At 37.6% G+C, this 11,273-nt stretch overlaps 3 protein-coding genes and 1 pseudogene across 7 annotated transcripts; 1 reads left to right on the plus strand and 3 right to left on the minus strand.

Moving 5' to 3' along the window:
- Positions 1-808: 808 nt before the first annotated feature.
- LOC125606625 lies at positions 809-2,059 on the plus strand (annotated as a pseudogene).
- Positions 2,060-2,167: 108 nt separating this feature from the next.
- On the minus strand, positions 2,168-3,913 carry LOC125606624. Its single transcript, XM_048775541.1, has 3 exons — positions 3,501-3,913; positions 3,137-3,191; positions 2,168-3,060 (listed from the first exon to the last, which is right to left on the minus strand). The coding sequence occupies exons 1-3, from the start codon at positions 3,740-3,742 to the stop codon at positions 2,884-2,886; spliced, it is 474 nt and encodes a 157-aa protein (XP_048631498.1). The 5' UTR covers positions 3,743-3,913; the 3' UTR covers positions 2,168-2,883.
- LOC125606621 (cell division cycle 20.2, cofactor of APC complex-like) lies at positions 3,393-6,128 on the minus strand. Of its 5 annotated transcripts, XR_007337914.1 has the most exons (5): positions 5,980-6,128; positions 4,648-5,882; positions 4,335-4,424; positions 4,188-4,271; positions 3,393-3,435 (listed from the first exon to the last, which is right to left on the minus strand). XR_007337914.1 is itself a non-coding variant. In XM_048775538.1 (3 exons), exons 1-2 carry the CDS (start codon positions 6,043-6,045, stop codon positions 4,665-4,667), a joined length of 1,284 nt encoding a protein of 427 aa, XP_048631495.1. In that variant the 5' UTR covers positions 6,046-6,128; the 3' UTR covers positions 3,957-4,424; positions 4,648-4,664. The 5 variants fall into 5 exon arrangements, 2 of the variants coding, with proteins under 2 accessions (XP_048631495.1, XP_048631496.1); XR_007337913.1 differs by having other exon boundaries at positions 3,419-3,500; positions 4,188-4,424; XR_007337912.1 differs by lacking the exon at positions 3,393-3,435 and having other exon boundaries at positions 3,957-4,271.
- A 2,063-nt stretch (positions 6,129-8,191) lies between these two features.
- On the minus strand, positions 8,192-10,644 carry LOC125606623 (protein POLYCHOME-like). Its single transcript, XM_048775540.1, has 4 exons — positions 10,327-10,644; positions 9,918-10,144; positions 9,776-9,841; positions 8,192-9,699 (listed from the first exon to the last, which is right to left on the minus strand). Exons 2-4 carry the CDS (start codon positions 10,134-10,136, stop codon positions 9,388-9,390), a joined length of 597 nt encoding a protein of 198 aa, XP_048631497.1. The 5' UTR covers positions 10,137-10,144; positions 10,327-10,644; the 3' UTR covers positions 8,192-9,387.
- Between the last annotated feature and the right edge of the window lie 629 nt (positions 10,645-11,273).

Below are 11,273 nucleotides of genomic sequence, written 5' to 3' on the forward strand. Positions count from 1 at the left end.
TTTGTTAGAATTTAATTTGTTTTTTTTAAAATAAAAGATATTATGATTAAAGTAGTTAAAAATATTATGTATATTAGCATTAGTATATACATTTATATAAATTTAAATGATGGTCCAAATAAAAATATCCTCATCAAAAATCATGATTTTTCTTTTATTAGAAAACAAATTTGAAAAATTAAAATAAATTTAACTATTTATTTCTAACAAATCTTTAAAAATATATAGTAAATGTATTTGTGAAATTAATTAATTTTATTTTATTTAAATTTTCGTTTAAAACCAAAACTATATTCAATTTTAATTTCTAATTATATTTTATGATAATTTAAATTAAAACTAACTAATTTTTGAAAGTAAATTTAAGAAAGATTCTAAGAAGATTTTAAAAAGATTTTGTTAGAACATTTTAAATATATTCATTTGTATTTCAAATAAAAAGATAAATATATTAAAAGATATAATAATGAACTTATGTAAAATATGATATTTTAGGAATGGTCCAAATTTAAAAATCACACATGAAAAGAAGTCATGACTTCTGTTTTAATATATAAGATGTATCTCTCCATGTATCTGTATACACATGCTTTCATCATGTATATATATTATTTTTTCAGGTAATATTTTTATTATATAAAAATCACAAATATAACTTAAATTAGTTAAAATTGTTACATGAGAAATCCCATTCTCTATGATTTTTTCTGCCAATGAATTTTATCAATTTTTATTTTTATATTGGCACATTCAACAATGGATTCATATCCGTTAATGATTAGAACTCTAGTCTCTAGTGATTATTTAAACTACAGGGACAAAATGGTCGGAGTCAGCTCGAGTATTCACAATCGTAAACTCATGTGACCAAACAATCTGGCCAGCGATAACACCCGGAGAAAACTTCAACGGCGGAGGATTCGAGCTCAAACCGGGCCAATCCATAGTCTTCAACGCGCCAGTAGGCTGGTCAGGTCGAATATGGGGACGAACCGGCTGCAATTCGACAAAACCGGAACCGGAACATGCGAAACCGGTTCATGCGGCTCGACCCTAAAATGCTCAGCCTCCGGAAAACCACCAGCTTCACTCGCCGAGTTCACGTTAGCCGCATTGGATTTCTACGACGTGAGTCTCGTCGACGGGTTTAATCTTCCGATGTCCGTGACTCCGATGAACGGAAAGGGAAACTGTAGTGTCGCCGGCTGTGTGGCTGACCTGAGATCAAAGTGTCCGCCGGAGCTTGCCGTGAAATCTAAGGGGAAAGTGGTTTCGTGTAGGAGTGCTTGTGATGTGTTCGATAGAGATGAGTATTGTTGTAGAGGAGTTTATGGGAATCCTGTTACGTGTCGACCAACAAATTACTCGAAAATGTTCAAGGAAGCTTGTCCTACTGCTTATAGCTATGCTTATGATGATCCGACCAGTATCTTCACTTGTTCCGGCACTGATTACGTCATCTCTTTCTGTTCCTCCAAGTTTGTGTCTTATCCTTTTTTCTTTTGGTGTTTATATTTGTTTTTGACATATATTTATACATATTTTAAAACTCAAAACACATTAATTTCTATAACATTTTAACATTTAAAAGAAAACCAATAATTTTAAGTCTGAACCCCAAAACATTACTTGTGTGCTTCATATATGTTAAAACAAAAAAAACATTATTAATATTGTGTTTTACATTTATAGCTATAATACATTTTAGGCTAAAGTAAATGTTATAATCCTTTGCTAATTTCAAATGCAGAGGTAACCAAACCAAGCAATCTTTTGCACCCAAACTAGCAATCTTGGCCACCTAATCTTTGTGTTTGATTCTGTATTTCTCTTTTGATTTTGTATGTTTAATTTGATTGTTATTGTGTATGTGTACAGGAAGAAGCCGGTGTGTACGTACCATGATAACAAGTTGGCATGCAGCGATGGTTCTGGTTCAGGTGGATTCAGGACGATGACTGGGAGATTGTGGCTTATATTGATTTGTCTTTTTTGCTTTTATCTACTCTTAGTTCTTTTTTTTTCGAGGAAAAATCCTCAGGTCACTAAGCCACGTTAAATTCAAAGATAAAATGTCCCTATCGAAATCATCTTTCAGTATTATGAGTCAACATATTGTATGATCCAATAAGATAAAAATCAATTTTTGATAAAAGAAGAGAACCAGAAGGAAAACTGTCTTTTTATTTTTCAAACAAATCAGGAAAATTACAAGAGTAAGAATTCGTAATATTTCAAAACATAATGTTTTCAACCTAATCTCATAGCTCTCAAGACTGCTGCTATGTACATGATCCGTTTCAGTTCCAATCAAAACCATCATTAGAGAGCTTATTATATCTTTATTCTCTTCTTATTCCCCATTTTGCTTTGGCCTCATGGATCATCATCATCATCTACTCTTCTCTTCTGTACTGACTATGACGCACTTTTCTGTGACCGTCTCTGATGCTTCTGGGAATCCCTTGCCACGTCAGCTTACAGCTGTGAGCTCCAACTTCCAAGCTGTAACTAAACTTCTTAGCCATGTACACCGGCGCCATGCTGGTCTTGGCTATGTGCATATTCAGATTTTCCATCTGGCTCAATTGTTACCGTTGTATCAGAAGGCTCCCCAACTTTATGCTTTTCTCTGAAAATGACACGAGCAACATCAGTAGTTTGTTTCCTTCCAGAACCACCAATACCTAATGTTTCATTTCTTTTTTCCTGGCAGACGACTGTGCAACTGACGGGTTGAAATGGGGTTGATCTTGGACAACAACATCGCATTTTATTTCCAAACCGATGTAATTTTGGGGAAGTAAGACAACATCGGAACCAATAACTGATGATGATCTAGCATCGCATCCCCTGTTGCTTGTGGCCTGCCACGTCCCCGTTTTACAGGTTCTGTAGTGGCTGCTGTGATTGTCTAGTGCTTCCAGGCAGGTTATCTAATTTTACCAGTTGCCAAACTCTTTTCAGCACCCAGAATATTTGATGTAGCATTTGGCTCAGTCCTTCCTTGCCTTTGGCCTTTGGGAGAATCGGTCTGACAAATCTTTTCAAACTCATCCTCTGTCAGTTGCAATTTTGCCAGTTTTAAGTAATAAGCAAAGGTGCAATTAACTGTTCAAAAAAAGACTCAACAAACCTCTCTTGCAAACAAGACGAGCGGGGATAGGTGCAGAAATTTTTGACCTTGACCCCTGTAACCATAGTGAGAAACCAAATTAAGCCAATATATATATATATATGCACAGGTAATATTCTACAAGCAATGATTATCCTTGGGGATATAATATCATTTAAGGCAACACTGGCGCAGCATAATGCTCAGAAGATAATGGGTAGAGCCGGTCCAACATCTCAAGCTTCCACACACTCTTATTACCGGAGGCAATAATGCTCTCAGCTATTGACCAGAGAGAGAGAGAGTGATTTACGCAGACCCTTCATCAAAACTTTCCTTAGTTCCCTAACCAGAAGTTGTTTGCATTTATGTAAATTTCTATTACCTCGTCTGTAAAATGACACGAGCAACATCAGTAGTTTGTTTCCTTCCAGAACCAATAACTGATGATGATCTAGCATCGCATCCCCTGTTGCTTGTGGCCTGCCACGTCCCCGTTTTACAGGTTCTGTAGTGGCTGCTGTGATTTCCGTAGAGGTTCCACGGATTGTCTAGTGCTTCCAGGCAGTTATCTAATTTTACCAGTTGCCAAACTCTTTTCAGCACGCAGAATATTTGATGCAGCATTTGGCTCAGTCCTTCTTCCTTGCCTTTGGGAGAATCGGTCTGACAAATCTTTTCAAACTCATCCTCTGTCAGTTGCAATTTTGCCAGTTTTAAGTAATAAGCAAAGGTGCAATTGACTGTTCAAAAAAAGACTCAACAAACCAGACGAGCGGGGATAGGTGCAGAAATTTTTGACCTTGACCCTGTAACCATAGTGAGAAACCAAATTAAGCCAATATATATATATATATGCACAGGTAATATTCTACAAGCAATGATTATCCTTGGGGATATAATATCATTTAAGGCAACACTGGCGCAGCATAATGCTCAGGAAGATAATGGGTAAGAGCCGGTCCAACATCTCAAGCTTCCCACACAGTCTTATTAAGCTATTGACCCTTCATCAAAACTTTCCTTAGTTCCCTAACCAGAAGTTGTTTGCATTTATGTAAATTTCTATTACCTCGTCTGTATGAAGTTGGCTGAGATATGGATGATTGTGATATATATTCCGAAGCTCCATCACTGAGTTGTGCACTGCACGCGACTGTAAAAAGAAAACTAACTAAGAAACAACTGAATACACAATACGCAGAGCACAAAACAGCACCTTCATGTTTCCAAGCGAATCCTCAACCCTCTTCATTAAAAGTTTCTTCTGATATGCAGAAGCCTCGCACTCTATCTTTTCATTGTCAACCTACCAAAATAAATTTAGATGATAAGAGTTAAATTAAAAGATCCTACCCGATCACTAAAATAATGATGAGACTGGAAGTGAGAGAACAAATCTCTTAAGTATCAAAACATAGTAAATTCGTAACTTGTAAAATAAAAGATAAAAAGCTCTCTATTCAACATATACTTTTACAAAACTAGTTTGAGGACATTTTTCTAGTCAATACAGTGGCTGGAGAAGGAACCTCTGGTAGTTGAGTTTTCAACGAATACGAGCGACATGAGAAAACGGCTCATGAGCTGCTTTTGGAACAGTTTTTTTGGCGGTGGTGTGAGGTAGTCCAAAAACATTCCAAAAGCACAGATTCTCGTCTCCTGCAGCTGAAACTACAGTACAACCATCTGGACTCTGGGTCATAGATAGAACTCTTGACGTATGACCAGAGAGCTCAGCCATTTTCACCATCGACGGGTACTTCCACAGTGTGAGCTGAGACCCATGTGAGCAAAGCAGCTCTCTTTGATTGTTGCTCCACAAGAGAGAAGAGACTTGGGAAGCAGTGTCAAGCGAATTCAAGCAAGCCCCTGTGCGAGTGTTCCAGAACTTGATCTTCCTATCTTCTGCACCACCGCCAGATGCAAGCAAATCGCTTTGGAAAGGACACCAAGCGAGAGCCTTAACTGCAGATGTATGCCCCCTGAGCCTGTGCAGCCACTGCGTACTAGTAGAACGATCCCATATATGTACTAGACGGTCGTTTCCGCCGCTAGCTAGTTGCTGACCAGATGCTGACCACTTGAGCCCACAGACCTCTTGAGTGTGACCCTTGTAAGTAGACACAGGGTATGACATGAACCGCACATCGTTGTTGAAGATACGTCCGTCCATTCCTCCGGTTGTCAATATATGAGTGTTCCAGGCCAAGGACCCAACTCGTGTGTGGTGGAAGCCTTGCAATGTTCTCAGTAGAGTCTTGGTTACACAGTCCCAAATGTGAACTTGACCATTGTTGAGCCCAACTCCAAGGTTGATACCATCATGCGCCCAGTTTAGACTTGTGACAGGTCCTTGGTCTTCACCATACGTGACAAGCGTAGTCACGGAGCCAGTGGAAGCATCCCAGAGACAAACAGAGTTGGCCAAGGCAACGGCTAGGACATTAGCACTGCTCCAGTCGAGAACGTTGAGATAGAAGTCATCCACAAGGCCAGGAGCATCCAAAGTTCTCTCGGGACGCTGAGGAATGCGTCGAGGAGGCTCATGCTGATGCTGATGCTGATGGTGAAGAGAAGTAGAAGAAGGTGGTTTGTTGGTGAATGCGAGGATTCGAGTTCGGTTAAGACCCATAGTCTCAGCCAATTGCTTTCTATAAGCTTTTCTGGATGAACTGACCTCTTCTTCTTCTTCTCTTTCTTCCATAAGAGCCAAGTGAGCATAGTCGAAATCCATGGCTGCTCTGTTCGGTATGAATCTGTCAAACTTTAAGAACAAAACAAAAAAAAACAAACAAACAAGTCAGTACAACAAACTCGATTCAGAAAAAGAAGGATCAAAACCCTAATTTGAAGAAACTTACTTTTTCCTTCTTGGAGTTGCTCACGGGAAGGAACCTGCGTTGGAGAACTATTCGACAAGTGTTCATTGCTCTCTCTCTCTCTCTCTCTCTCTCTCACGTTTTGTTCGTTGCTTTTTCGGGAAGAAAAAAAGAAAGAAACAAGTAATAGCTTTAATCACCTCGTTGCACCACCTCTATTTATAACCCGCCTCATTAACCGACACTCAACAAATATAAGGAAATAACTCAATTTTACTATTTTGTTGATAAAAAAAAAAGGAAATAACTAAACGTTTGTTCTTTGCGCAGGATTTCGGGAGAATAATCTATTTTGCCCCAATCAAAACAAATTATTCTCAGTTTCCCTCTTTTAAATTCTCTTCCACAATTTACCATTTTCTTTTTCTATTTTTTTTTTTTCTCTTTCTGTAGGTGAGTCCCAAACTTTTTTTAATACTTATTAATCTTTGAATTTTTCTTGGGTTTATCTTTGGGATGAATATGTTGGTTCACAAACCATTAATAAGTTACCAACTCATATCTAGTTTTTAATTAAAAAAAAAAGAAAACCATGTAGCATTCTCAACTTCTTGAGGATTAGACTTGACATTAACGGTGGTTGAAAGTGCAACCACTATGCATATCGACTTTATGATCGTCTTTGAGATGCTCAACAAGGGATGGAATGTCTCCGGTCACTGAACACTCAACCTGCAGTGCTGCTCGTACCGGCATGAAACCTCCAACGATTCCGCAACCTTCTCGAGAGCCAAGCATCTTATGTTGCCGAGCTCGTAACGGCATGTAGGGCGCACGTGTTCTGCACTTGTTGTTTGCAGCTTGAACATAACGTGTGGCCATTGGGACATTATGGGAAAATTAACAAACCTAGATGTCAACGTTAACTACACAAAAGTAAGTTGAGTGTCGGAGAAAGAGTAGAACAGTCGCACACACACCTGATTAATTGGAGGATACATGAGATTTGTGCAAACCGGACATTCGAGAAGCTCATGAACACCATTTCCCTTTTCAAGTTTTGTCTGTTTCATGTTCATATGTTTTGTGTAATCAGGAGAATTCTCTTAGATATGGGATCATATATATATATATATCATTGCATGTAACTCTACTTCTCTGTCTATAAAGTTTAAAAACTGAAGCTTTCTATTGCCTAAAGATCTAACAGTGATTTATTCTTGTCAACAATACTCAAGATTGCTGATGTATCTGTATTCATGTCTGCAGATGGGATCGGGATCAATCCCCAACAGGCGCAGGTGACATTTTTGAGTTCTTGAATTGGCTTTTACTCGTGCTCTTTCTTTTTTACTTTTATTTGTTTGTGTAGCTCATTCTAAGCTCACTTATTGTCAATCTCTTAAGTGGAAAGCTAATGTGTGTTTGTTTGTTTGATGGCAGGATACGTATTCCTGAAGCATGGATCTGAACTAAGACTCATCCCCCGTGATAGAGTTGGAGCTGCGTTTTGTTATTGATCCAATGAATCTTGTAAACCGAATGAGTGAAACACAGTACCAGAAACATATTAAAAACTTTTGACATATTGAAATGGTTATTGTACAACTTCCTTTTTTAGACAAGCAAGGGAACTGGATCTGGTTTAAAGTTATATCTTTGGGTCTAATTCATGGTTATGTCTTACATTTATATCGTCCATGTTGTGCACTACACAAAGCTCGAGCATCTCTTTGAATGTTTACTTACTCATTAGGCTAGCGATTTATTTTTGTCTAGTCCGTGCGGTGCGTTTACGCTGTTATATCCGGTAGTACACTCTAGCCAACATTATTGGATCCTTGTCGGGCTGATTAATTATAGTCGATAATGCTAAAGGCTGAAGGCAGGCTCCAACAAAGCCACGTCGATTCTTTCCTTTCTAGGGAATAAGAAGCTCAATATTTTCGTTTATCAGTGTAGGCCCCAACGGGCCTAAACTATAATCAACTGACCGGCGATAAGAATTCGAGTAGAAATCACTTTGTATCTAGTCTGAAGAGAAATTCATCTTTGTTACTATAAATAGAAACGTCACACTTTGACCTAAATGCAAATTATCTTCCATTTTTAAAAACGTTTCGTGCGTCCCACGTAAACCTCGCATTTTTAAAAAATGTCCCCTATCGAAAATCATCTTTCAGTATTATGAGTTATATTGTATGATGATCCAATAAAGATAAAAACCAATTTTTGATATAAGAACAGAACCAAAAGGAAAACTATCTTTATTTTTCCAACAAATCAGGAAAATTACAAGACTGAAGGAGTTTGTAATATTTCAAAACATAATGTTTTCAACCTGATCACGGGGAGATTTTGATCTCATAGCTCTCAAGACTTTGCTATGTACATCATCCGTTTCAGTTCCAATTAAAATCATCATTACAGAGCCTATATGAAACATCATTTGGAATCATCTACTCTTCTCTCCAAAACCGTCGTGACTATCACGGACCTTCCTGTGACCGTCTCTGATGCTTCTGGGAATCCCTTGCCACGTCAGCTTACGGCTGTGAGCAGACGCAGCAACCTGCTGCAACAACAGAGCAAGTGCTTTGAGGCAACAGCTTAAACTTCAAAGGTTTCAGCTTGAGCTGGATATGAGTTCTGCTCTCGCCTCTCGCAAACATGATTGGCTCCTTCAATCTCAGTTCTTTCGTTTGAAGTATCTTTGCGGTACTCTGCTATGTTGTACTTTTCAGTTTGTTTGATGTGATGCATTTACAATTTGCACACAAAAGCTTGAAAATGGTCTTTGTTCTTGTATTCTGAATATGCAGTAGTATATCTTGTTGGTTTGAATAGTTTCAGGTGAATTGGAACCAAAGACGTTAGAAAAGTAGCAAAGACACTTCCCTTTTCCTCACGTATGGCACTGTTGGATAATTAATTAGTGTTGTTTTTTTTGTAGGCTATACTTGATCACGGTCTGTGAAACAATTCCAATCACGTTGAGAAAATCTTGGAAGCTAAAAACAAGCATAGTGGAACAGAATGAGTAGGCTAAGAGCAAAATGTTGCTGGGAAACAACAACAATTAAAACTACTTTGGTCAAATTCGGTTTTGGAATGTGAATTAGGAAGCGGTTCAAAGAAGAAGAGATTAGAGGAAGTGAAACTGATGGGTTGTCAAATAATTTTCTAATCAATAGCGCTACTACACAGGCCATGCCAAAGGTACAAAAGAAAACAACTAGTATCAAAAGAATCTTCAAATTTCACAAATAGTGAAAAAAGAAAGTAAGCAAATGTAATCTTAACTCTCAAGCCTAAAACACAAACATTGGTAATAACGTGGAGTATGTACTCTCCGTGATATGATATCCACTCGTCCCTCTTTGTATCATCGTCAACTTTTTTTTACGCCTATGATCCCTACTTTTCAGAGTGTGAAGAGTTCCCAAACGGTCACCTCATGGACATCAATGTTCGAATCCTCCTCTCCCTCTCAGCTCTCTGCGCACTTGGTGTGCTTTTCAGCTTCTCAAGCTCTTCCGTCAGATAAATCCCCACTTGATCTATATAGTTGAGGAGCTCTGGAGTGAGGGCCTCCTCTCCATCAGATAATTCCTCTTTGAGTGAGAGCAACTTCTGCTGAACCCAAGCGATGGAAGAGGGGTGGTTGACTCCAGCGGATGCAACAGCACTGGCCACAGAATACCTGAGCTCGAGCTGAGCCAGTGGTACACGGTCAACTGCTCTCCTTCTCTCAGTACCCGCCTGCAGAATGGACTATGGCTAAACAGGCAAGCCTTACGCAAAAGTCGTTGTTAAAAGCAAGTGAGGCGAGTCTAACCCTAACAACAGCAGTATCAAGGAGGGGCCTTGGGCCAACCACTGCTCTCCTTCTCTCAGTACCCACCTGCACAAAAGATTACGGCTAAACAAGCAAGCCTTAAGCAAAATTGGTTGTTAAAATTCAGTGAAGCTAGGCTAACCCTATTCACATCAGTGATATCAGCGAGGGCCCTCCTTGAAGGTGAAGCACGAGGACGAGTACGAGTACGAGGACGAGGCCTTCCACGCCGCCAAATACCACCTCTTGCTTGCACAGTCCATGTAGTTTCATCGTCAACGAAGATCCTTCCGCGCTGTCTGTTGAGAAACAATGATGCAAAATCAATTTGTCGTTCGAGTCTATCGCGCCCTTCCGCCATCTCCGCTTCTGCAAATTGGTTAACTAGACGGTTAGAATCAATTGATCTTTTTGGGTCTAACCAAAAAAATAAACCGATTCGAACTAAACCCTAATTTCATTCCTAGCTTTCCATAAACTCATCGAACCTAGTTCTCTACGATCCTATGATCCTAGTAAAAGAGCAATCGGTGGTTCATCGAGATTTTTACCTTTGATATATGTTTACTCTAATCGCTTGGTGTTATGTGAGAGAGAGACGTTGAGACTTTAGAGACACACACGCGAGGCTCTCCTCTGGTTTGGTTTAAATACATTTGAAAACAAGCTGTCCCTAACGGGTATATTTTTTCTTCAAATTACTATTACCTTTCAAAAACGAGTAATGATTTTTGAAACTGTTTTTTTTTTTTTTTTTTTTTTTTTGATAATCTAGGTAATCCGGACACTCCGGAGGGAACACGGCTAGCGCCTAAGTACACCTCCGCAGAAGGCATCCTTGAAGACAGCCCTTTTCACTTGTTTGTTTTTTGTTATTTTGTTTTTTTTTTTTTTTTTCTAATAATGTAAACTAGGCTAAGATCTGCATAATGCGCGGGATAAACATTTTATATATAAATAATAATTTATATATTATTATTTATTTTATGTTTTTTAAATATTATAAAATAATAAAATAATAAATATATATTGAAATATTGAAAAATCGGTAATATTACATATATAATTAAATTGGCTTGCGCATATAAATCAAACAATGACTATTGTTTATTAACGATAATTTTATGGTAAATAAATAAAAAATCAATTTTATCCATTTTATATAATATAATTAAATTTAAATGATATTAACATAGATATGAAATATATTTTTAGTAAAGTTGTTCATTAAACAAAGGTTTTAATCATATGGTTTTATGATTCTTGTCATCTTATAGCAAAAATTTAAACCATTAATAACTTTTTAATTTGAGATGTCTAATAGTTTTAGTAATTTATAAATATTTTTAATTGAATGCAAAATTAAAATATTAGTTAAGTTCTCAATATTTGTTCAATGCATATATCAATTTATAATTTGTATTTTATATGATATGTAGTTTAATTAAATGATGTATATATATATATTAATAATAACACTTATTAAATAAGACTTCTT

The sequence above is a fragment of the Brassica napus genome, unplaced genomic scaffold (genome assembly GCF_020379485.1).
Source record: "Brassica napus cultivar Da-Ae unplaced genomic scaffold, Da-Ae ScsIHWf_910;HRSCAF=1289, whole genome shotgun sequence".
Taxonomy (NCBI): domain Eukaryota; kingdom Viridiplantae; phylum Streptophyta; class Magnoliopsida; order Brassicales; family Brassicaceae; genus Brassica; species Brassica napus.

Excerpts from the sequence above, each read along its gene's own strand:
- LOC125606624 (XM_048775541.1), bottom strand. The coding sequence starts at position 3,742 with ATGCTGCATCAAATATTCTGCGTGCTGAAAAGAGTTTGGCAACTGGTA. Across the intron at positions 3,192-3,500 it reads CGTGTCATTTTACAGACGAG|GGGTCAAGGTCAAAAATTTC; the intron begins GTAATAGAAATT and ends CTATGGTTACAG. Across the intron at positions 3,061-3,136 it reads TCGTCTTGTTTGCAAGAGAG|AGGATGAGTTTGAAAAGATT; the intron begins GTTTGTTGAGTC and ends TGCAACTGACAG.
- LOC125606621 (XM_048775538.1), bottom strand. The coding sequence starts at position 6,045 with ATGAACACTTGTCGAATAGTTCTCCAACGCAGGTTCCTTCCCGTGAGC. Across the intron at positions 5,883-5,979 it reads GCAACTCCAAGAAGGAAAAA|TTTGACAGATTCATACCGAA; the intron begins GTAAGTTTCTTC and ends TTGTTCTTAAAG.
- LOC125606623 (XM_048775540.1), bottom strand. The coding sequence starts at position 10,136 with ATGGCGGAAGGGCGCGATAGACTCGAACGACAAATTGATTTTGCATCA. Across the intron at positions 9,842-9,917 it reads ATATCACTGATGTGAATAGG|GTGGGTACTGAGAGAAGGAG; the intron begins GTTAGCCTAGCT and ends TCTTTTGTGCAG. Across the intron at positions 9,700-9,775 it reads TTGATACTGCTGTTGTTAGG|GCGGGTACTGAGAGAAGGAG; the intron begins GTTAGACTCGCC and ends TCCATTCTGCAG.